The sequence below is a fragment of the Liolophura sinensis genome, chromosome 13 (assembly GCF_032854445.1).
Source record: "Liolophura sinensis isolate JHLJ2023 chromosome 13, CUHK_Ljap_v2, whole genome shotgun sequence".
NCBI classification, from domain to species: Eukaryota; Metazoa; Mollusca; class Polyplacophora; order Chitonida; family Chitonidae; genus Liolophura; species Liolophura sinensis.
The window spans coordinates 13901848-13929502 of NC_088307.1; the positions used below are offsets into that span (position 1 = coordinate 13901848).

Here is a 27655-nt window from a genome sequence, read left to right on the forward strand (position 1 = left end):
TAACTGTACCTTCAAATACTGTATTTCATTTAATGTTTAGCATTTTTCATGTGAATCATTTTGCTATGATTCATTGTAAAGATTGTCTTAAAAACTTGAATCTTGCAATCGAAAGTATCGTCTTAAAACCTTAATGTGCTTCTGAAAGTGCATTTTCATACCAAACTATTTATCTGATTGGTATTTAATGACCTACTCAGGAATATTTCACTCATACTCCGACCTTACCGGATTTAGCGCAACAAATTTACCACATTTAGCGGAGTGAATTTAATCATCTATGTGAATTATAGTTTTGTGTGTGCAATCCAAATGCAACGAATACAGGTATATATTTTATAGGTATAACTAAAACATACAGGTGCCAACAATAAAAGCAAACTGCTTGAGAATAGCAGTATTATCGTTATTAGAGATTACACTTTCAGGATACAACAACAGTGCTGAAAGCTGGTAGAGACCTCTCTGGGTTTTGAACCCGTTACCTCAATCAGGCATCAAATCACCAATAATACATGTTAACCATCCAGACCATTGTACAAACATCCAGGCCTCCTGCAAAACCAGTATTGGTGATTTGACTTTTTTTTTTTTTTTTTTTTTTTGATTGGTGTTTTACACAAGAATATTTCACTTATACAACGGAGGCCAGCATTATGGTGGGTGGAAACCGGGCACAGCCCGGGGGAAACCCACAACCATCCGCAGGTTGCTGCAGACCTTCCCACTTACGGCCGGAGAGGAAGCCAGCTGGTGATTTGATGCATGACTCATGAGGTCACTGGTTCAAAACTTACAGTGGAATTTTTTCCTTCATTTATTTATTTCATTGGTGTTTTACTCCTAACATAAGAATATTTCACGTATACACCGGCCGCCAGCATTACGGTGACAGAGACCCCAATTTTTCAGCGCTAGAATCTGTGCTATATTCAGAAAGTGTAATCCCTAATAATGACAATACTGTTACTGAAAGTCCATTTTCCAGATAACAGCTACCAATGTGGCTGAGAAATACCTGGTTGTACTTACAGAAGCCGAGTCCTCCCATGACAAGGAAGATGGAAAGCCAGACCATGATACCTGCCAGCCAGCGCATCAACACGATCCAGATGAAAGACAATACCATTGTCATCCCAAGGAACCTGCAGAGAAATACATCATTAATCACAAAATTATATCTGAAACCAAATATTTTCCCAACAGTATCATACAAGTGCCTAGCAATCATGTGAATTGCTCTTATCACGTGAACAGCTAGAATAAAACCATCGTGAGCCCAAACTTAGATTTGGAACTTATGTAGATCTTTATTTCGTGTATAGTTACATACGGCATCCAAACTATGTTGAATATACATGGGCAAGATTTTCATTAATTATGACTTCAAAAGGATTTTTAAAATTATTCATTTATTTGATGCCATACTTGAAAATATTTGAATTATCCGACAACAGAAAGCATAATGGTGGGAGGAAACAGAAGGTTGCCATCTTTCCATGCATGACCACAAAAGCAGCCAGCATGACCACAAAGGCAGCAAGCATGACCACAAAAGCAGCCAGCATGACCACAAAGGCAGCCAGCAAGACCACAAAGGCAGCCAGCAAGACCACATAGGCAGCCCGCATGACCATAAAGGCAACCCGCATGACTACAAAGACAGCCCGCATGACCGCAAAGGCAACCGGCATGACCGTATAGGCAGTCGGCATGAACACGAAGGCAGCCAGCATGACCACAAAGGCTGCCAGCATGACCACAAAGGCAGCAAGCATGACCACACAGGCAGCCAGCATGACCACAAAGGCAGCCCGCATGACCACAAAGGCAGCCAGCACGACTACAAAGGCAGCCCATACCCACAATGATCGCATTAGTAATTATGCTGCGCTAGCACGATCACCACTCGGCCATAGAAGGGTCCCTGATTTAAATGTGACATGATATCATCATCAAGTCAGACCGGACTCCAAAGAGAGCCTGCATGACCACAAAGGCAGCCCGCATGACCATAAAGGCAGCTGGCATGACCACAAAGACAGCCCGCATGACCACAAAGGCAACCGGCATGACCACATAAGCAGTCGGCATGACCACAAAGGCAGCAAGCATGACCACAAAGGCAACCAGCATGACCACAAAGGGAGCCAGCATGACCACAAAGGCAACCAGCATGACCACAAAGGCAGCAAGCATGACCACACAGGCAGCCAGCATGACCACAAAGGCAGCCCGCATGACCACAAAGGCAGCCAGCACGACTACAAAGGCAGCCCGTACCCACAATGATCGCATTAGTAATTATGCTGCGCTAGCACGATCACCACTCGGCCATAGAAGGGTCCCTGATTTAAATGTGACATGATATCATCATCAAGTCAGACCGGACTCTCTTGTCACTGATGATATCATCATCATGTCAGACCGGACTCTCTTGTCACTGATGATATCATCATCATGTCAGACCGGACTTTCTTGTCACTGATGATATCATCATCAAGTCAGACCGGACTCTCTTGTCACTGATGATATCATCATCAAGTCAGACCGGACTCTCTTGTCACTGATGATATCATCATCAAGTCAGACCGGAGTCTCTTGTCACTGATGATATCATCACCAAGTCAGACCGGAGTCTCTTGTCACTGGGGATAGCATTTATGGTGGCTAGAAGTATTCAGATCACCACTATACACACACTGTCATAGCAATGGCTGACCTGAGTATACGAAGCATTTTAGCCAACTTAAAAAATGTTCTGAAACATATTCTGTAAATTGTCACCAAAATGTATACTGAAGACTCCAAACAAAAATTATGATTTTATCCTCAGGATGGTATTGTAAACTACCCAGCCAAAAATAGCATATGTACTTGGCAAAATGTGTACCGCTATACTTACACATGAGGAGTTATCCCCCCTGAGTCTTCACAAACTCTCCTGTTATCTGCCCTTGGGTGGGAATGATACAGGCCATTCCTCAAATTTTCTTAAAGTTTAATATTAAATTGTCACAATGATGAGCACAAATAATGATTAAGTTGAAACAAAAAATTACTTACACCAAAATCAGCCACCAGGATGCCAGAATGTCTTTGAAAATTCTTTCCCCATACTCTGCTGCACTCATGAACAAGGCCATATAGCTAAAAAAGAGGACATTGACTGAAATATACATGTGATATTTGAGCTGAAATGGAACTACAAAACAAAAAATAGTGAAGAAAATAGTTCCCGAAAAATGAAACAAAAGATTTCCAATTTTGAGCCACATTTGACATCTTTTATGCATATTTTCTGTTAAAATTTCTGGAAATGTTGTCATCAAAGAACTTCGCTTAGTGTCAATATCTGCACCTCCTTAACGGTGTCTTCTAATTTTTGGGAGAGACATTAGTAGTGCTGAAAGCAGAATATTGCATTCATTTCCCAGTTTTTTGTTTTTAAATCAATATCAATATGTTGTTCACTAGATGGTCTAGACTACACTGGGGAAAAAAAACTAAATTTTTTTTTGTTGTCAGAGTTTTCTTTTGATGAATTATACTCAGGTTTTGGCTGAAGTTCAAATTGTGAAGGCCCATTCCAAATAAAACTTGTCTCTTCCAATGGCATCAAAACTTCTTACAGAATTAGTGTATTCCAAGTTACACGTGGTTGTAAAGCAAATATTGCTAAAACTTTGCTGCATTTCAAAGATATACCTTTAAAGTTGTAAAATACATTCCGTTCAGCACAAATATTCACAAAGCTACCTGTATTCCTCACGATTTTGTTAACAAGGATGATGATCATTTTTTGTTCTGTTTAAGAACTGGAGAGTTTTCACAAACATTTGTACCAGATAAAAAATGATGATCATTATTTTGTCAAAAAAAAAATGGATAAAAATGGCTAGAATGCAAACTGACAGACCCCAGGTACTAGTAGAAAACTGATAGAACAAGGAAATAATGTTTGTTGAAAACTTACTAGCTGGCATCCTCCAATACTTGACCAGTGATGCTCGCCCCGTTTTCATTGACAAGGGTTTTATTGCCGGAGGTTAGCTCGGCTGCCTTGTCTACAATATCCTTGAAAATGGCTGGCACACAGCGGCCCACCACTTAAAGAAAAAGAATTCAAACAGAGGTTGGTCACCCCAATAGCTAAAATGTATTCACACCATTTTTTAAGCATTTAAAATACAAAATTAAAATAGCAAATTTTCATCTGCTGCTATAGTGAAAAATTTGTTGAAAAAAATGTAAGTTTTAGCTCCAAAAGCAATGCAACATTACATGTGTATATTTGCTTTGAAACATGTTGTTTTTGTTGGACAAAATGTTTGGTCATTTTAATATCAGATGACCACAAAACTGCTATGATAACAGGTACTTCTATATTGGCTAAAAAGAACATGAGAATTAGGACAATAACACAGTGTTTAAGTATTCATTTGGTGTTTTATGTTGTACTCAAGAACATTTCACTTACATTAAACTTATGCTTTTGACTTATAAAGCATTTATGGTGCGACAAAACTGGCCAGAGCCTTGAGAAACACACGATCATCTTCAAGTTATATAACTTGTATTATCACTATGGCAATTCTTCGAGATTTTCACCCGTTTGAAAGGACTTTTATGCATTTCTGAAGACATTATCCCGTGTTGACTGATAAAATTATGCTTGTTGTGAAGCCCTGAAACTGGCCAATCCAACCAATGCAGTTCCAATCTCCAAAATCAAATTCAAAATGTGCACAAATTGCACTGAAAATTGATCTTTCATATGTAAAAAGGTTGAGAATCATTGATTATCATTTTTCTGAATACAGCACAGATTCTAGTGCTGAAAATTGGCTGAGACCATTGCTGGTTTCGAACCAACGACTTCCGAGTCAGGCACCTAATCACCAGCAATATATGTCAACATCACTCAACCAACAGGTCTCTCACAAAAAACAGAAGAAGAACCCCTCCCCCTCTTGATGATCAGAGATGACATATATGTCAGACTGGTATAGACGCCATTTATAAAGAGCATTTTAAGTAACAGTATTATCGTTATCATAAAATATAACACTTTAACTACACTCAGAGAAGTGTAATCCCTAATAACGATAATACTGTTACTTACTTTCTAACAAGACATCTATACCATTCCATCTACGGGTGGCTGGCAAGTAACATGTTTACTTCTTTAGGTTCATTATGGCTTTCACAAATGTTTTCTGCGTCCATGCAGCACAGCACCATCCAGTCAGATTATACTGACATTTCATGCACTGACCTGTATAGACGGCCGTAAAGCTACATATAGATGTCAGGCAAAAATATACCAAGACACTTGGTATTTCAGTGGTTTTACTTTACACCATACTCAAGGATATTTAACTTTATATTTGATGATGGCCAGCATTGTTCTCAGAGGAAACCATCACGAATAATGAAGTTATTCAAGTAGGTAGGTCTGTTGTTGTTACATGTGTTACAGGACCGACCACCATAAGTACAGGGCATCAGAACCCCATTACATTAGGTTGCATATTTTCAATTTTATAATAATAAATTTTAAAAAAAAATTTCAACACAGAATTGATGTGGATACATGAAAAATGAAGGTCATAACACAAGTTGAGACATCTAACTGACAATTATCGCTCACCTGGTGTGGTAGGAACTGTGTAGGACACGCAATCCTCATCTGTAACCAGCTGCTGTATGGTCTTATTCTAAAAAGTGAAAGCTTGTGAAAGTGAAAGTGTACATAGACTACCTATTCATCTTTTACTGGGAATAGATTTTTTTTTCTCACTAATTTTCAAATTACAAATCCATTGTACTCTATCGCTATTTCCACAACATCTCCATCCTTAACTAGCTGCTATACTGTCTTGAGATTGACTTACAGTGAAAACTTGGGAAAACGAAAGTGAAACCGTGAAGCACCAGTGTGATGATTATGTAACTACATGTTAACATAACCTTCAGTTGAGAATACATGTTTACGTTGTAAATCATGTCTGGTATTTAATACCCATCAATTCATTAAAACTCGTTAAAATTCACTACTGTAAACATATGCACCCACATGTACACCATATTCATCCATAAATAACTTCTACATTGTTGTAAAAGTGAAAATGAAAGTAAAACCATATAAGAACACTAAGTTGCCACAGTTTTAGATTATATATGTATATATGTAGCCATACCACTTGTTAAGCTTTACCTACTCATACATATCTTTAACTGTAAACTTGTATATAATATATGTATACAACACTTATACACAATCACCGGAAGACAATTCTAGCCAGTTCTTCCCTTGGCTTTGTGCAAAAATTGTTGACAGTGAACAGTACAATGCATTTTTACATAGAAATGTGACCCCCCCAAAAAAATGAACAATTAGAACACAGTTTAAAATTTTTTTTATAATCTTACCGAAGTTGAAGGATTTACTCCGTTCTTACATATCATGTCATCACGACTGATACCACCACTCGCTGTCTCTCTGGCGAGGGTCTCCAGGTAGACATAATATGATGAGGTACAGTTCTCCACACATATCTGATCAACAATTAAACAATAATATTTACGCCAATGTAAACGAAAGCATTATGGGATGCCTAACCCAAATGTCTACAGAGTTAAATCTTCATACGTCACAAACATTCAGATTCTCAATCTTCTATCATTCATTCACTCTAAATTACTTTTTACTTTTTCAGTCGCTCATGTTACAGTGAATTTGATCAAAAATAGTTGCCTAAGATTTTTGACAGGTCACATGATACACTTGGGCATTTTCTACCTTCAACCAAAAAAGAGTTTGAACTCAAAACTCCCTTATTTTATAGGACGGTGGTCAGCTTTATAGTTGGAGGAAACCAGAGGAAACCGGAGCACCTGGCATAAACCACCAAGTTAATGACAGCCTCTCCCAAATTTGAAGTATAGATATGTCCGCACCCGTATTGGTGGAAGACATGGGCCACAGGTCATCAATGAATGTTAGACTCTGTCAACTGAACAGCCACACAAGATGAGCATTTACTGAGCAGGGGGAATCTATGCTCAACAAAAAAAGAAACGCACAAAGCAATTATTATATTGTTGTCTCAACAATTAAGGTAATTATTCTTTATTATCAGTGACATCAATTTCCACTTCAACTGGATCTGAGGAAAACAAATCAATCGAGATATAAATAAAGAATTTTTTGGAAAGGTGTTTCGTGAAAAGTCATTTTTGGTTTGTGTGTTTACAGTTTTGTTAAGTGTATACATTCTCTGGCAAAGGTTGGGTTTGAACCCGCATCCCAGGTATTTATATACTCACATGTATGGTGTAAATATAGACTACCATGTAGAACTCTTCTCCACTATATATATATATATATATATATATATATATATATATATATATATATATATATATACACACACCATAACTAAGACGTCCATAAAAACCAGCTGTCCTATGTTTTTGCATTTCTTCACCCAATTCTGCATAAGCCATGGGGCTACTTAAGCCATGGGGCTACTTAAGCCATGGTGCTACTTAAGCCATGGTGCTACGCAGCATGTAATTTTCTACTATTTAAACATTTATGTGTACATGAACAGTTAGAATAAAACCTTATAAACTGAGGTAGATTTAATATGGTGTTGACAGGCCTGTCAACTACATGTACCAGGCTATCATCACTGCTATGGGGGGCCTCCGTGGCTCAGTCGGTTAAAGCGCTAGCGCAGCGTAATGACCCAGGAGTCTCTCACCAATGCGGTCGCTGTGAGTTCAAGTCCAGCTCATGCTGGCTTCCTCTCCGGCCGTACGTGGGAAGGTCTGCCAGCAACCTGCGGATGGTCGTGGGTTTCCCCCGGGCTCTGCCCGGTTTCCACCCACCATAATGCTGGCCGCCGTCGTATAAGTGAAATATTCTTGAGTACGGCGTAAAACACCAATCAAAAAAAAAAAAAAAAAAAAAAAAAAATCACTGCTATGGTTTCTTGTCCATGCTGTAGTCTTTCAGTGTAATTCTTCAAGCCTTCAAAACGTTTGGAAAAAGTGTTAATTCAAGCATATTATGAAGGTATTACTCTTTGTACACTGCTAAAATTATAAGTTCTGCAAAGCCCTCAAACTGGCCAATCCAAAATCAAATTACAAATCTGCACAAACTGCACTGTTAGCTTCTCTTTCATACGCGAAAGAGTTGAGGAGTTAGGGTAAGCAATAAATGATGCTCTGCTCAAATTGCAACCTAAATTATGCTCTTTGTATTTTCATACCAGTAACACCTGGCATAACTGACATAGCTGGAAAAATGTAAAACCTCAATCTAAATTTACCGTATGCATTATTCACTGCTGAAAAAAAAATGTACCAAAATCATGAAATCTGCATGTATTTGGAATCAGCACAAAATGGCTATTTGGTGGGTACTTTGTTACAGGTGGTCAGTATGCCCTCTCCCCTTAACGAGAAACAGGTGTGAGCATCTTAGTTACCTGTGGTGTAGGACATCCCCCGGAGATAACAGCCGCACCCATCTGAGAGCACTTCAGGAAGTCAAAAAACAGGAGGTTTGGTTTGCCCCTGAAATGTACAACAGGTTATTTACAGTTACTTATTGATATGCTATATATAATTGTTAATACGTTTCGTAACAATGATGAATTTTTTATTCTATGATGGAACTGATGGAACTTATTTACCATGGGTCTGAATTAAGCTACTTCAGGCAAAATTCCACAGCTCTGAGTGAAGTAAAAATTTTAAATCTTAATAATTTAAGCGCTAACATTTTTATCACAAGGAGTGGAAATTGGGAACACCTAATTAACATTCTGTTGGTTAGTGTATCACGTGGAAATTGGGAACACCTAATCAACGTTCTGTTAAGTCGCTTAGTGTATCACCTGGAAATTGGGAACACCTAACCAACGTTCTGTTAAGTCGCTTAGTGTATCACGTGGAAATTGGGAACACCTAATCAACGTTCTGTTAAGTCACTTAGTGTATCACGTGGAAATTGGGAACACCTAATCAACGTTCTGTTAAGTTGCTTAGTGTATCACGTGGAAATTGGGAACACCTAACCAATGTTCTGTTAAGTCGCTTAGTGTATCACCTGGAAATTGGGAACACCTAACCAACGTTCTGTTAAGTTGCTTAGTGTATCACCTGGAAATTGGGAACACCTAATCAACGTTCTGTTAAGTCGCTTAGTGTATCACGTGGAAATTGGGAACACCTAATCAACGTTCTTTTAAGTCGCTTAGTGTATCACGTGGAAATTGGGAACACCTAATCAACGTTCTGTTAAGTCGCTTAGTGTATCACGTGGAAATTGGGAACACCTAATCAACGTTCTGTTAAGTCGCTTAGTGTATCACGTGGAAATTGGGAACACCTAATCAACATTCTGTTAAGTTGCTTAGTGTATCACGTGGAAATTGGGAACACCTAACCAACGTTCTGTTAAGTCGCTTAGTGTATCACCTGGAAATTGGGAACACCTAACCAACGTTCTGTTAAGTTGCTTAGTGTATCACGTGGAAATTGGGAACACCTAATCAACGTTCTGTTAAGTTGCTTAGTGTATCACGTGGAAATTGGGAACACCTAACCAACGTTCTGTTAAGTCGCTTAGTGTATCACGTGGAAATTGGGAACACCTAACCAACGTTCTGTTAAGTCGCTTAGTGTATCACCTGGAAATTGGGAACACCTAACCAACGTTCTGTTAAGTCGCTTAGTGTATCACCTGGAAATTGGGAACACCTAATCAACGTTCTGTTAAGTCGCTTGGTGTATCACGTGGATATTGGGAATCACCTTATATGCTAGAATCACATTAAATGCTATAATCAAACAAAATGAGGCAGGATGAAATGCTTTAATGTATTCTCTGCAAAATAGTGTCCGTTGAAATTTAATAGCAAATATCTACCTAACAGACACCCTACATGTACCTAACACATTGGGTCACTCAAAGGATAATAGCAGAAATATTTTAAAAAATGCTGTCTTATTATAATATTTAGTTATTTATTTATTTGATTGGTGTTTTACATCATATGCACAAATATATTTCACTTATATGACCGTCGCTAGCAGTATGGTGGGAGGGAACCAGACAAAGCCTATGGGAACCCACGACTGTTAAACCATACATGTCGGCACACCTTCGGCACATGTACAACTGGGGAGGAATGCAGCTTATCGTGGCCGGATGTAACATCTAATAGTTGAGATACAAGTCAAACTATGTGTCAGATGGAAAGTATAAAATATTAAATGAAATGAAAGCGAGCTAAATGATGTAGGCTTAGCTAAATGATGTAGACTTAGCTAAATGATGTAGACTTAGCCCAATGTCACTCACGTCATATCTCCTGTTCCGCAAATGTTCCCTTCTGAGTCAGTGGGGTAGATCAGTTTGTTAGGGTCACCACGGACATAACCTGGAGGGTAGAAAATCAATCAAGCATTTTGTTAATTTCTTTTGATTTTTTTGATTGTTCTTTTATGCCATACCCCCTTTAGGCGTTACCAAAACTTCAGAGAAGTAGGGGTAGGGGAACTGACAGTGTTCAAAGAATTAGAAGAATTATAGTACTTAAGAACATGTCATAAATATTAAGCACATTAATACAGATAATGCATGCACGGTTGGCTGTAAATGTCATCAAGGGGCCTCCGTGGCTCAGTCAGTTAGCACACCAGCACAGCGTAATGACCCAAGAGTCTCTCACCAATGCGGTCGCTGTGAGTTCAAGTCCAGCTCATGCTGGCTTTCTCTCTGCCCGTACGTGGGAAGGTCTGTCAGCAACCTGTGGATGGTCGTGGGTTTCACCCGGGCTCTGCCCGGTTTCTTCCCACCATAATGCTGGCCGCCGTTGTATAAGTGAAATATTCTTGAGTAAGGCGTAAAACACCAATCAAATAAATAAATAAATAAAGAAGTAAATGTCATCAATAATTTGTACTCTTTTGCTGGACTAATGTCAACATAATTATACTGCTGCTTCACTGATGTGCCATGCTGAACACACCAGACACATCACATCCGGAGGGCACTAAAACTGCTCGGGTATTTAATACGATGCTGTAGCTACATGTATTGCAAGTCATGGACAACTTTGATTTGGTTAAAATTCTTTTGCATACTTTAGAGGTTTAGGATGATAACCAACAATCGCATGACTGAAGCGAGCAGAAGAGCCGAATGTACAAAGGAATGTTCCAGGACATGTGCATTAACATACATGTAAGCCTACTGCACTTAAACGTCACAGTCCTTCAATCTTACCAAATACTGAGAGGCAATCAATCAAATCAATCAGGTGACTTACCTAGTACAGGGCAGGCAATCATTCAATCAGCAGACTTACCCAATACTGAGCAGGCAATCAGGCAATCAGCAGGCATACCCAATACTAAGCAGGCGTTCAGGAAATCACCAGTCTTACCCAATACTAAGCAGGCAATCAGGCAATCAGCAGACTTACCCAATACTGAGCAGGCAATCATTCCATCACCAGACTTACCCAATACTGAGCAGGCAATCATTCAATCAGCAGACTTACTCAATACTGAGCAGACAACCATTCAATCAGCAGACTTACCCAATACTGAGCAGTCAATCAATCCATCAGCAGACTTACCCAATATTGAGCAGGCAATCATTCAATCAGCAGACTTACTCAATACTGAGCAGACAATCATTCAATCAACAGGCTTACTCAATACTGAGCAGGCAATCATTCAATCAGCAGACTTACACAATACTGAGCAGGCAATCATTCCATCAGCAGACTTACTCAATACTGAGCAGGCAACATTCAATCAGCAGACTTACACAATGCTGAGCAGGCAATCATTCCATCAGCAGACTTACCCAATACTGAGCAGGCAATCATTCAGTCAGCAGACTTACTGAACACTTAGCAGGCAATCATTCAATCAGCAGACTTACCCAACATTGAGCAGGCAACTCATTCAGTCAGCAGACTTACCCAACACTGAGCAGGCAATCATTCTTTCACCAGGCATAGCCAATGCAAAGCGGGCAATCAGGCAGTCATTCAATCAGCAGACTTACCCAATACTGAGCAGGCAATCATTCAGTCAGCAGGCATACCCAGCAATGAGCAGGCAATCATTCAATCAGCAGACTTACTCAATACTGAGCAGGCAATGACTCAGTCAGCAGGTATACCCAATGTTTATCAGTTAATCAGGCAATCATTCAATCAGCAGACTTACCAAATACTGAGCAAGCAATCATTCAGCCAGCAGACTTACCCAATACTGAGCAGGCAATAAGGCAATCATTCAGCCAGCAGCCATACTCAATGCTGAGCTACCAATCAGGCAACCAGCAGACTTACCCAATACTGAGCTGGCAATCATTCAATCAGCAGACTTACCCAGCAATGAGCAGGCAATCGCACAATCATTCAATCAGCAGACTTACCCAATACTCAGTAGACAATCAGGCAATCATTCAATCAGCAGGAATACCCAATACTGAGCAGGCAATCAGGCAATCAGCAGACTTACCCAATACTGAGCAGGCAATAAGGCAATCAGCAGACTTACTCAATACTGAGCAGGCAATCAGGCAATCAGCAGGCATACCCAATACTAAGCAGGCGTTCAGGAAATCACCAGACTTACCCAATACTAAGCAGGCAATCAGGCAATCAGCAAACTTACCCAATACTGAGCAGGCAATCATTCCATCACCAGACTTACCCAATACTGAGCAGGCAATCATTCAATCAGCAGACTTACTCAATACTGAGCAGACAACCATTCAATCAGCAGACTTACCCAATACTGAGCAGTCAATCAATCCATCAGCAGACTTACCCAATATTGAGCAGGCAATCATTCAATCAGCAGACTTACTCAATACTGAGCAGACAATCATTCAATCAGCAGGCTTACTCAATACTGAGCAGGCAATCAGGCAATCAGCAGGCATACCCAATACTAAGCAGGCGTTCAGGCAATCAGCAGGAATACCCAATACTAATCAGGCAATCATTCAATCAGAAGACTTACCCAGCACTGAGCAGGCAATCATTCAATCAGCAGACTTACACAATACTGAGCAGGCAATCAGGCAATCAGCAGACTTACCCAATACTGAGCAGGCAATCAGGCAATCATTCAATCAGAAGACTTACCCAATACTAATCAGGCAATCATTCAATCAGCAGACTTACCCAATACTGAGCAGGCAATCATCCCAACGATGAACACCAGAAATAACAAGCAGCAAAGCACATCTGTGCATGACCTGCAAATGAATAATCATAATACTTAACTACCAAATGACAAACTATATTTATTCATTTAACTCAATCTTGTTATGTGTTGTAAAGAAATATTCAGCCAACCAAACAGCTGTACTTGTCTACATTTTTCTGAATATTATACATGTACATGTATGTGATAAATTTTGATTTTAATTAATTTGTTCTCTGAACTATAAGTTAAATATATTAGCTTGCATCCAAAGTTTGGAACATTTGGAGTTTAATATTTAATATTACAGTTAATTTCCTATTCCATGTATGTAGTTCTAACTGTCAGAAACGGCACAAACCTGTTTTTGATTGGTCCTCGGAAAGAGGGATCATACTTTTTTGGTGTTCCTAAAAATAAAAAGAAATGCACAAAACTTATAGATTTCAGAAGACAATGCAAGTAAATTTTGTCACGACATGTTCCACTGTTGAAACAAAAATAAAACCAGCAAAACCTAATTAATTCCACATTTATGGGCAAATATACAGGTTGTGTCCAATTAAGTTTATTGCTGAAACTTAAATTGAGTGAGGAGTTCACCTACCGTCTACCACTCATATCATTATATAATTATAAAAAGATCACGGAACTCTAAGAATCAGGCCAAAGGAGCAACTTGTTTTTGGAAGAAAGCTTATGTCAGTTACCACAACTTTTTACGCTTTGTAATGTTCCCATACACTTTGATATTGACATCAAATTAATGTAAATTTCATGATGAAAGGCCGGGCAAAACATGTAGATGAAAAAAATTTCATTTTTGTTTCTTAATTTCAATATATATTTTGTTATAATTTTAAGATGAACAATGATATATACACTGCAACCTAAGGTGCATTTATGATCACAAGATATGAAATCTTCTCATGAAAGAGTGTAATCGTGAATATGTACTCTCTCTACGATAGATCACTAAAATCTAGACCATTAATTGATTCTCTGTATCACGTAAAGGCCTTGGTTATCGACAGGTATCATATTTGCAGGCCATGGGTGTGGTCTGCACCTGCCTTGATCGCCAGAGGATCAAACTTCCAGCTGAACATGTAGCAGGAATGTCACCAAGTGTCGGACGGTAAGATTTGGATGCAAAATGAAGTTAAATGTGCCATTTATTTGGTTATCAACAGACAGTTTATATATTGATGAATAAGATCATGACAAATTTAATGAAATAAATTTCAGTTTGATTTTTACTAAAGCAGGAGACTGGTTTTAATAAGGTCTATGTTGGCTAAGTGGAAATCCTCGCTTTCCCCACCTGTCTATTTTCTCGAGTCGTGTATATGATGTTTAATTACACTCTCTAACCATGTATCTGATACACCTGACACACCTGATGTAGCCAGAGGCGTTCATTACAGTTATTTACCACATTTGGTTCAATCCCTTGTGGTTTAGAGCCGACAGGTAGGACATGCTGACAGTACTGCGTTAACACCTACATTATGTACATTGTATGACCATGTCTTCTATATCGTGACTCGATAACTCTTAGCTGGCCAGACCTGATCATGCTGAGAGTGACCAAGCATGACCAATGATCAGTGGTCATGGCAACAACAATGTGGTAGCAATCAACATGTATTGTTACACATGGTATTAACCGCATTAAGCCCCTGCATGCCAGCCATTTTGAACTGTGATTCCTACACTATTACTGTTCCCCAATAAAATGAAGAGGGACATTGTCAACTGCTGTATAATCCTTGTGGCTGTATAATCCATGTGGCTTTCAGCTTCAAAAACACAAGAATTCATTCATGTGACCATTATTAACAGCACACATTTTTCTTCAGGGTTCCTTTCATGTTTCATACCATTCCACCCTACTTCAAAGCACAATGGACTTGCCCTGGGCCCTTATATAAACACATCAAAACATGACCTATGCATGACCTATTCTTTTTAACAGGGGTTATTGATAAACACTTTGCATGTTTACCAATATACCAGTACCCAGATTGTATGTACGTGACAAACAACGATCAGTATGACGTCGGTAAAATCACGCCCCGCACTTCTTGAATTACATGGTCACACCCTTTCTCCACAGGCCCATGGCTGCCAAATTCAAGTCAAAAAAAAAAAAAAAATGGCTGCCAAGTATGATGTTAACCTATTCAGCTGTTTCGGCATGTTCAACAGAAACACAAACGGTGAAGAATGAGTGATCACTTGATCAGGCCGTGCTCTCTGACTCAATACACTGCAGACTGCCATACACAATCTATAAATAGATGATGGAGTCACAGCTTTTAACAATTCAAAGCTATCACTTGGTCCGGTTACACATACAGTCTGATCCTGAACTCGAACTCTATCAGCACATTATACTGGGTTAGTCAGGTCTCTAAGTACTGCATTTCCCCCAAAAGTTTAGCATTTTTAATGTGTCACATTTTCCTTGATTCTGATCCATTCAGTATTTTTTTTTTTATTCAGATTAAGATTTTTTTGTGAAGCCTTATTTAATTTCTTATCAGAAAAACTAAAATGGGGGTATTAAAAAATATAATTTTAAGGCTTCTCAAAAAATATTTTTACTTACCAAACTTTAGGTGAACGACAGCTAGATACATACCCATGGCTTTGTTACAGGTATGTTACAAACAGAACCCACTGGCCGATTGAAGTGTATGTAACAGGGTTTAATGTTGATCCAACAATCTCATGCAGTAATGTCATTATTTATACAAAATCAAGTTTTTAACTTAATTATAGGCAAAATGTTTTGAATTGTTTTATATCTCAGTGTTCTATCCAGCAAATCTGCCATCAATCTTTAGATGGTCATCAGTTTCCCCCAAGATCTGCTCGGTTTCCTTCAACGAGAATCTTCATCACCATTATATAAGTAAAATATTCCCATATATGTATGTTTGAGGTTTTACATCGTACTTTAATAACAATTTTTCAGCTTTATGGTGACAAGGAATCATTAGGTACGTGTACGCATTTGGTGTCTTCTTGTGACAGGGCGAGTCCACGTGGCCAAAGTGCTGCCGCCACTGACGTATCATGCCGAAGACATCAGACATGACACCCCGCCAAGCCACATTATACTGACTCCAGTTCTGTTTCCTTCCTCAAACTTCTCAGTGTTGACCGTCAAGCAAGTAGCAACAACTACTATTTCAAAAGTTTTTGTATGACCCGACCCTGGTTCGATCCTGTGTCTCACGACTTTAAAGGCTGACACCCTAACCATTAGGGCACTGAAATAGTAATGTTATATTCTTGAGTATAGCAAAAACACCAATCAAACAAGCAAATCAAATAAACATTTCATTTGTGCATTAGGCGATGTGGTCAGGACAATTTTTCTCATATGACCAATTTTTGATATTTGGTGGAGGAAACCACATGTTCTTAATGGAATCTCTGCATATAATTATATATACATGCAAGTCCCTTGTCAGCAAAACTTATGTCTACACATGTCTAACTTATGTCTATATGTGTCTAACTTATGTCTGTACACAGGTCTATACATGTCTAACTTATGTCTGTACACAGGTCTATACATGTTTAACATATGTCTATGTATGTCTAACTTATGTCTAAACATGTCTAACTTATGTCCAACTTATGTCCATACATGTCTAACTTAGGTCTATACATAGGTCTATACATGTCAAACTTATGTCTATCATGTGTAACTTATGTCTATATGTTTTAACTTATGTCTATACATGTCTAACTTATGTCTATACATGTCTAACTTATGTCTATACATGTCTAACTTATGTCTATACATAGGTCTATACATGTCTAACTTATGTCTATCATGTCTAACTTATGTCTATCATGTCTAACTTATGTCTATATGTACATGTACATGTTAGCCTGTATGTAGTGGGTAATATGCCAAGTAAATACAGGCAGTTTATTCTGTATTGGCTAATGAGTTAATTAACCAACACTTTAGAGCTTCGACAAATAATTGGATTGGATATTTGACAATTAAAACAGCCTGGAAATAACTGGCGCCGCGTACATCAGACATTTTTATGCTAACGTGTTGTTTACTCAGACATACATGTATTTCAAAACAAGAGGGAACAGTATCCAACAGATTGCCCCCGTCATGATTTGTACACTAAACACGTAAAAACAAATGACATTAACCTTTTTAAGAACTTTTTTCCACAAATTTACTTTACCATGATGGCAAAGATTTTAGAAAGTTTACAGTATATGTAACCTACTTAGAGATATGCATGAAGTTGAAAAGTGTATGTAGGTAAGGTAATAAAACAGGTGCATAAACTTACAGGTAAGCTGACAATCAAAGAGCTATATATTTCAGGTGTGTTCAGGTAGAGACTTCTGAAAAACCTGCCTGTCATGCATTTTGTTGGATACAGATTATTCATTTGTTTTGATGTTTGTTTCAAGAATATTTCACTTATACAATGGCGGCCAGCATTATGGTGGGCGGAAACCGGGCTTAGCCCAAGAGCAACCCTCAACCATCCCCAAGTTGCTGATAGATCTTCCCATGTACAGCCAGAGACTTGACATCCACAGCAATTACTAGTACATGGGTGAGAGGTTCCTAGTTCAGTGCGCTGTCACTGGCATGCTACCCCACTTAGGGTGTCTCAATTAATGAGGGTCTTAAGTGCACAGGTTTTTACATATGATGCGGTATATGATGCATATTTAATGGGAAAAATAAAACATTAAACATACTGTAAACATCAGTAGAAAAACTATTAAAGAAATTACCTTTAATTATTAATTTTAAGATTCTTTTTCATGAGAAAAATGCAATCAAATGTTTGGATTATAAGTCACGTGTAGGCTTTATGGATAATATCAATCCTGTATGCCTTCACTCACATTTATATGGCTGCATTCTCAGACATGAAGAACATGCCACATGGTTGCATTCTCAGACATGAAGAACATTGCACATGGCTGCATTCTCAGACATGAAGAACATTGCACATGGCTGCATTCTCAGACATGAAGAACATGCCAAATGGCTGCATTCTCAGACATGAAGAACATTACACATGGCTGCATTCTCAGACATGAAGAACATTACACATGGCTGCATTCTCAGACATGAAGAACATTACACATGGCTGCATTCTCTGACATGAAGAACATTACACCACGACCATCCCCAGGTTGCTGACAGACCTTCCCACGTTTGGTCGGAGACAAAGCGTATTGGTTTAAAGTTAATTCCTTCGTATTTGTAATCAGTTACAGACTAATTTCAGACTTGCTACGATAATTTATAGACCTTGTGTGTTTAAGTACTTAGTCACTTCGCACAGACAAGTCAGCTCAACAGTCCCTGCAACTCGATCATACTAGCAACCAAGTATATTACATTTCACTTAAAGTACTATATTTCACATAAAGTACTATATTTCACTCACTTAAAGTACTATATTTCACATAAAGTACTATATTTCACTCACTTAAAGTACTATATTTCACTCACCTAAAGTACTATATTTCACTCACATAAAGTACTATATTTCACATAAAGTACTATATTTCACTCACTTAAAGTACTATATTTCACTCACATAAAGTACTATATTTCACTCACTTAAAGTACTATATTTCACTCACTTAAAGTACTATATTTCACATAAAGTACTATATTTCACTCACTTAAAGTACTATATTTCACTCACATAAAGTACTATATTTCACTTAAACTACTATATTTCACTCACTTAAAGTACTATATTTCACTCACTTAAAGTACTATATTTCACTCATTTAAAGTACTATATTTCACTCATTTAAAGTACTATATTTCACTTAAATTTTTGCTGGTATGTAAAACTTTCAGCAGCCCACAACATTGTTAGCGATTCAGAGATATACATACGATCTGATTTTAATCAGATTCAGCATCTCGTAAAGGTCTTAAAACGATACTTTTGATGTCAACACTGAAATTAACAAATAAATATCACCTCACAAAGCAATCTTAATTGGCTGTATAAGGTGGCAGTTAAATCAGTCAGAATTAAGCAAAATGTGTCCCGTGAGAAATGGCAGGTGAAAAGTTCAGGTGAAAAACGGTAATAGCTTATGTTGTTTATATTATGACTTATATAGTTACCGTATTACAAAAAAAAAATTTTTTTTGACTATGACCTCATGTTGACAGCATACATGCTGAGTGGAAGATCCGTGACTGACTTACTTCTTAATACACACCAAACCAATAATCCAGATTACCCAGTGAGTATAAGCTTAACTATAGGTCTGCAAAACACTATATATGGTAATTCTGACCTAAAATGTCATCCCAAAAGTTTTTTTAGTTTTCTCTGGAAGGTACGATGACATCCTACTTGAAAAAACAGCAGGAATGTTCTACAAATGGCTTTTTCTTTCATGTGAAAAATTTAAGTGGTATATTGATTTTTTGTTCCACTTAGTGCATGTAAAAACAAAACTAGATCAAACTTGACTGAATGATTAATATTCTCATGCATGTCAGCCTAATCACATTTGATTAGCACCCCATTTACACATTTGTGTTCAACATTTAAACTCATGCAAATTTTCATGAAAATTTCACGTACTGAGCCTTAAATACAAATTCACATTTATACCCTCAAAAACCAGATACATACAAATACAATAAAACCATACGAACCCAGTTGGTGAAAAGTAGCATATTTTATTTATGTAATTTATTTTGTTGGTGTTTTGTGCCGTACTCAAGAATATTTCACTAATGCATTGACGACCAGCATTATTGTGGGAGGAGACGGGGCTTAGGAAACCCACAATCTGCAGATCGCTGGCATATTTTAATAACATTCACTGACTATATGACAATTAATATAATAAACATGTAGCAATTTAAACTCACAGCATCTACATCTATAAGATTCACGCCATGATTTATAAACACATCTGATATTATTGTAAACACATCTGATATTATCATAAACACATCTGATATTATCGAAAACACATCTGACATTTTCATGAACACATCTGATTTCCTTCTCAACATGATCCCTCAAAGGGTTGTTTTAAGAAAGAACCACATCATAGTTCCAGAAAAGATTCGATATTCAATTCTTTTTTGTTTTTAGTAGTTGTATGTTCAGTATTTTGCCCTGTAAATTTGGTTCTCCTCAGGTAGGAAGTCTCATTTACAAACAACTGTAAATGTAATGAAATGCTGAAGATTATAGAACAAGGACCAAAGTATTGATATTTACCAACAATGAGTTTCAAGTCTTTAATTTACCAAATAAAGAAACATGTACAAATACTGATCATTTTAAACAATGCTATCCATGTACTCCTTCAAATTTCCCCCACCTCCCCACTAACCCCGCCAACCACCTATCCTTCTTCAATACATCCCCTGTTAACTTCAATAACATTTGTAGTAAAAATTATGTTAACTGTTGTAGAATACACATAAATGGGGTAACATTCTAGTTCATGGGCGACTTGTACCAATGATCTGTTTAACCATTCAATCCGTTTAACTGAATCTCCATACAATTTTATAGATTTTTTTGTGTAATAAATAATGTATTTGCCGCAAAAAATCTACCTGCAAAATACATTTTAAGAGGCAGATAAATGTCAGAAAATATTACATTTGATGTGAAGCTATATATATCTTCCTACCTTCAACAAGAAGTAGAAAAAAGAGAAAGAAAAAGAAAAAAAAGCCCTTTACATTCTTAAGATGGAGAGATTTTAAAAGAAGAACAATAAAATCTGGTCAAGTTTTAGGTCCAGTACTGTAACTGGTAGCTGGATTCACATATGCCCTACATTTATCCCCCCCATCTTGATAACGAGAGACATGAATGGAGACTTTGAATAGGTCTTTATACATAGGAACTAGTATAGGCCTACCTATTTATACAGGAACTAACAAAATGGGGAAATTTAAGCAGTTTTTACGATACTGGACACACTTTTTTTTTGATAAGTGAAAGAAAAATTTTGCAAACAGCCTTTTGATATAACAGAAATACCACTAGTACAGGACATCTTTTGATGGGGTGCAAAAAGAAAAAAAGAGACAAAAACCGAAAAAACCGGAATACTTTTCACAACTTCCCATGTAATGTTTTTCATTAGCATGACAAAGTATACACGAATAGCTACTGACAGAGTTGTGTTGATGTTGTTACACTGAACTTTTACATACCTGTATTGAGAACAGCTGAAAAGCAGAGACTCTTATCTTTGGTCAAAGAACACGGAAGTAAACTTATATATATGAGTGTACATTTACACCGTAAGACCTTCAACTTTGTCACAAATGTTAGGTTACCAAGTTTAAGGCTGATTTTATCTATACAATGTCACCCTGGCCATGTTGTACATCCTGAAAATATATTTCAGCATTTTGACACAAGAATACCTATGATAGGGTCAGGGTTTTACATCAAACTTAACAATTCTTCAGTCATATGGCGTAAGGAGAATGTACATATACTCTGCCTTCCAGTCAAGATTTTTTTTTTTTTTTTTTAAACTTATGTATACATGGAGGCAATTAAATAATGAAAGACTAGAATATTGGTATTAAAATACACAGAAATAGAAAACTGTACAACACCAATTATCACATACCATTGGGCCACACCAATTATCACATACCATTAGGCCACACCAATTTCAATTGTTGTTTTATTTATCTATTTATTTATTTGATTGGTGTTTTACGCCATACTCAAGAATATTTCACTTATACGACGGCGGCCAGCATTATGGTGGGTGGAAACCGGGCAGAGCCCGGGGGAAACCCATGACCATCCACAGGTTGCTGGAAAACCTTCCCACATACAGTCGGAGACGAAGCCAGCATGAGCTGGTCTTGAACTCACAGCGACCGCATTGTTGAGGAAAATTGTTCTTTTATAAGCAGAATAAATCTTTTTTCAATGTCAAAGCAGGATACAGAATGAAAAAAAAAATCATGTAATCTGAATGCAGACTAGCTAGCTATCTCAGTGATTTTTCCTGTTAAAGACGTATTCAAATGATTGGATAAGCCTTGAAAACTCGGAAACTCACATAAAGATCAAACAGCATAAAACGGTGGACTTTTAATTTTAGTCCGTTTTTGGCGTTCATTGTACCAACAATTAAAATCATGATCAGAAATGAACTTCAAATGAAATTAAACTTTCTCCCTCTCTCTCTCTCTCACACACACACACACGTTTCATGTTCACGAAATTATCGGTTGCAAAAGCAGAATTAAACTCAAAACAAACTCAGTCTAGGCCAGAAAAAAATTAATTTTGGGTTTCCGGTTGTAAAAATTTGGACTTCTATGAATCCCTGTGTTGGCTCGTCCGTAAAACACAAATCAAATTGGTGTCGCCTTAGGAGTTCATAATTCCCTGTTACTGTACATGACCTAAAATTTCAAACATCATGATGTTTTTGCCAGATTTGGGGTGTTCATTTCATTTTCGAAAGATATTCCTCTTTGCCCTGGTTGCTGATACATTTTATTTATTTATTTATTTTTTTTTGATTGGTGTTTTACGCTGTACTCAAGAATATTTCACTTATATGACGGCGGCCAGCATTATGGTGGGTGGAAACCGAGCAGAGCCCTGGGGAAACCGAGCAGAGCCCGGGGGAAACCCACTGCTGATACATGGTATGATAATCCAAGCACACTGACTAATGGTTGAGGAATATTTGGATACACTCTACCTGTGTACTCCCTTCTGTTATATATATTTATCCTTTTAAAATGTGATTTTTGGAATTTGCATTTATTTCGTATTTACGTGTACCTAAAGTATTTATTTGACAGACTTAATTTCCAAGCAGTATAATTTTGAAACCTTTCAAACAAATTTGTTCGGTCTAGTTCTACAAGTCAAAAAAACAAAAAAAACATGTCTATACCCGGTATGTGTCAACAGAGAAGGCAAATGAAGTATCGTATTTCTTCGTCTAGAAAATGAAAGTACTAAGGCTAGATCGATCTACATAGGCCTACATAGAGCAAGTGTTGGGAATATATCATAGAATGTTGAAATGGAAAGCCAAGACAACTGCCGACAAACAGGCTGTTCCGAACAGGTGTTAAATAAATAAACGGTACCAGTAGGCCTACGTACCAAATTTGGAATTGGAATTACCGGCACCCTTGTCTGACGACCCGTCATCTTCCACCTTTCCACCGCACATTCCGTCCTCTGTTGATTTCCCCTTAGTACTGTTCACCAGCTAAGATTTTCACCTGGTCTGCTCAGGTAAGTGATTGGATTTCGACGGCAGTTTTAAATATATGGGCTACAGACCTCGAATGTCACTCCACGCCTGAGTTACATTGACGTATTTGAACACGTCCCAAAGCGAATAGCTAGCACCTTCCCCTCGACCACTTGTTTTCGCCACAAGAATAACGAGCAGTTTAACAATGACCCAGGTATATCCCGTCATAAGCAGCACCACTGCCAAGCTAGCGCGAGACAGCGATTCAACTAGCCCACGTGACCTACTCTGGATTACTGATTGGGTGTCTTCACTGTTCATGGTTTACAGTTTGCTTGGTAACGGAGAAGGTGTGTAGTCAGCGTGTTACCGTAAATTCTCGTTAAAACGCATTCCTACTTTAAAATTCTTCGGTCACTAAATTACTTTAAGTCATATATCGAAGAAAAACGGCTATTTTAATAGAGTTATTTGGCTATGAGATCATAACTATTAAGAAGACAATCAATTAATGTGTCTTCCAGGATTTTGTAAGTATAACATAAGCTTACACCCACTGCACACTGTGGTAAAGGACATGGCGGTTCTATGCCATAAAGAAAGTTATCAATCCAAAGTGTGTCCTAACCAGAGCAAAAACAAACAAATAAAAACAAACAAAACAAACAAAAAAACCCCTTTAAGATAAACACGTGTACGCTTGCAGTAGGCCTAAATGCGAAATCTGTACATGATGGCGAGAAGTGGTCACTTTCACGCAAGACTGACGACCACCGGGCTTACGGTACAAACATTTCACCATTCACACGTTCCACAACATGTTGTGGGATTATATGCATTTAATCCTGTTAAGCATAATTTCACGAGAATCCTAATTGATGAACCAATTCGTTATTAGACTAATTGTTATGTGAATTATCAACTTGTTGTTTTAATTCATTGCTGACCAAATTAATTGATTGTAGGTAACGGTTAGATTTTAATTAATTATTAAATATTTGTCGTATACATTGAGTTATAAATATAAATTTAATTTTAATGGATTGTTGGGTTTTTATTTATCAAAGAAGAAAACATGTTCTCCTCACCTGCATTCCGTACATCAGTTTTCCATTATACAACGAGATGTCTGCATTTATTTATATTACAAAAAATAAAAAATTCTATTTTGGTCGCCGCGTGCAAATAAGCATTCCCCCCCCCCCCCCAATTAAATGTGTTTTATCAAATAAAAAAACATGTTCCCTACACGTGCATGGCATATTTAACTTTCCTTTAGGCCTACTTGGCGAGATGTCAACATTTTACATATTAATCAAAAATATTCTAAATTCAATAATTTTCTGCAAATGACTCCGGCAAAGCAGATAGATGTACGTTTCCCCATTAAATGCTTTATTTATTTACATTTATTTATTTATTTAGTGTCCATGAATGTATGAAATAAATTTGGGGGAAAAGTTGAAAAAGATGATCATCGTAAAACATGACCGACCTTACTGTCTACAGTTAAATCAACTGGACAAATTAATTACATTAAAGAAATAAACTGATACATGCTGGATTTTCGAACCTGCTACTGTATATAGGTATGTATGTATGGACTAGGAGACATTGGCATAGAATTACGACACTTTTGGTTGATTGATTGATCGATCGGTTGATCATTTATTCACCATTTTTATGCAACATACATCAATAATTGGCAGGAAAAAGCTGAAGAGATCTGCTGCATGGGGATTTGAAATCCATGCATGATAGATTATAGGTTAATGCCTGGATTTGACACATACCATGTTTACAACGTGCAGAGTTCTCAGTGGCCGAGGAGACTAGCGTGCTAGTGCAGCACAGTGACCTAGGATCCTCTCACCAACGCAATCGCTGTGAGTTCAAGTCCACCTCAAGCTGTCTTCCTCTCCTGTCGTACTTTGGAAGGTCTGACAGCAACCTGCAGATGGTCGTGGTTCTCCCTCCCACCAAAATGTTGACTGGCAACATAAAAGTGAAATATTCTTGATTAAGGCGTAAAACACCTATCAAGTAAATAAATAAATATTGGCCATTAGTTTATTCAACCGAATATTGCACTTTCTGCAGTGCAAACATAGGCCTACGGATACCCTGCAGGCTCGCAGCTTATCAGTCATAACCACTTTCTTATCTTCTGTACGCTGCGTGCATTCACGACTGATCGTTCTTTTTTCTTTTTGCTTCCTTTGAAACCACTGATTCAGTCAGTCTTAAGCGAGAGGGTGGCGTAACATAACAATGAAATCAGTTATTCTTGCATACCTAGTTTGCGAGACAGATCTTATAGTGTATAGCCTACTACATGTTGTCACGCAAAAAATCCATATTGTCCTGCCTTACAACAACAGGTATGTATATACACTCAAAAAATAATATAAAAGCCTCCGTGGCCGAGGTGGCGAGCACCCCAGCGCGGCACAATAACCCAGGAGCCTCTCACCAATGCGGTTGCTGTGAGTTCAAGTCCAGCTAATGCTGGCTTCCAGTTTTCAGTCGTTCGTGGGAAAGTCTGTCTGCAACCTCAGGCCAGTCGTGGGTTTCTCCCGGACTCTGCCCGGTTTACTCCCACCATAATGCTGGCCGCCGTCCTATAAGTGAAATATTCTTGAGTACGGCGTACAACACCGGTCATGTTTGTTACATAGTTTGTTACAATAATAGAATACATTCTAGCATCACTCATACAAGACTTTCTGCAAAATTTAACAAATTATTTTTTGAGAGAACAATCTAATTAAATTTCATTGAATATATACCTTTATGTGTATCGTGCTTTATTAAAAAACCGCTCTAATGTGACTTACAATCGGCACATGTAACAGCCTGCGGAATTTCGTGGGTTTCGCCGGGGCTCTCTCCGGTTTCATCCTGCCATAATGATCACCACCCTCGTATAAGTGAAATATTCTTAAGTACGGCGCGTAAAATACCAACAAAATAAATAAATAAATCCAAAATCAAAAAATTAATCTTTTAATTTTAAGAAATAGTTATCTGTTATTGTTACTAGAATGTATTCTGTTATTGCAGCAGGTTGTTCTGTTAAATATAACACACTCATGCTATAAATTCAACATAAAGATTTTGTTTGACTAACAGGATATTATATGGAGTATGACAAAATATTATGTCATAATAACAGAATGTATGCTAGAATCATTTAGTCAATAGACGTTCTGTTATAATTAACAGATAATTTCTTTGAGTGTAGCCGCGGAAAACTCCTTACTGCATGTCTTGCGGATATTTACGGATCTATGTACCTCGGCATACACATGCGCCAAGAGGGTTTTTTTTTTATCGTCTTTATGAGTCTGTCTGTCTGTCTGTCAGTAACTCTAGAGACGGATAAGCACGCTTAATTTGAACGAAGCTTACACAGGTTGGCCTTGGGTCAGGCACCAATCTGGATCTGAATTGTTAAAGCGATTCTTCAACACTAACAGACAGGAGAGATATGCAGAGTGCTGTGCAGTATGTACTGTGTGAATAAGCCTAATCGGCGTTTCGGGGATCTCGAGATTTCACGCATATATTGGCGAGACAGGTGGAAGCTCTCGCAAACTATAAGAGCTAAAAGACGTGATTTTACGTTATGTTCCAACGGCGGCGCCGTCGACACGAAGGACGACAGGTGTGTATTTAGTCTAGGAACTACCGTAAAATAACGACTTTTAACTACGTTAATTTGCGAGAACTTCCACCTGTATCGCCGATATCTGCGTGAACTCACGAGACCCCTGAAACGCCAATTGTGTAAGACGGATCGGAAGCTGGAGACCACGTGATCTCCTTGGTAACAAACCGCGTGGGTGAAGAAAGCGATCCTCCCAACGTTATTGCATAGGAAAATGCCTATTTTTGGATCGCTGTCAGCGATCTTGTATCCGTTGGATTTGTATAATTTTCAGCTTTCCAGATAGTCTGAGTATTTCTGCAGAGCTTTGGTGACGTTTTTTTTGTACATCTAGGCCCAACTGGTCGCTAGCGAGAGGCAAAAAGTGACCTTTTCCCCAGTGCTTTAACATTGGGAGGCCATTTTGTTTTAGGCACAAAAGGATGCTCATGTGACCTACAACTTCCGACTCGTCTT

General features: G+C 37.9%; 1 protein-coding gene across 1 annotated transcript in view; it reads right to left on the minus strand.

Moving 5' to 3' along the window:
- The window catches only part of LOC135480132 (choline transporter-like protein 2), a 36803-nt gene extending 13054 nt beyond the window's left edge, over nt 1-23749 (minus strand). The window contains exons 1-10 of the mRNA XM_064759894.1: nt 23433-23749; nt 13619-13667; nt 13236-13309; nt 10385-10463; nt 8505-8592; nt 6436-6561; nt 5654-5720; nt 3977-4109; nt 3067-3150; nt 1033-1145 (exon numbers count right to left, since the gene is read on the minus strand). Of these exons, the coding sequence (XP_064615964.1) occupies nt 1033-1145; nt 3067-3150; nt 3977-4109; nt 5654-5720; nt 6436-6561; nt 8505-8592; nt 10385-10463; nt 13236-13309; nt 13619-13667; nt 23433-23502 (883 nt within the window). The 5' untranslated portion in view covers nt 23503-23749. The remainder of the gene's footprint in view (nt 1-1032; nt 1146-3066; nt 3151-3976; nt 4110-5653; nt 5721-6435; nt 6562-8504; nt 8593-10384; nt 10464-13235; nt 13310-13618; nt 13668-23432) is intronic.
- Nucleotides 23750-27655: the final 3906 nt, after the last annotated feature.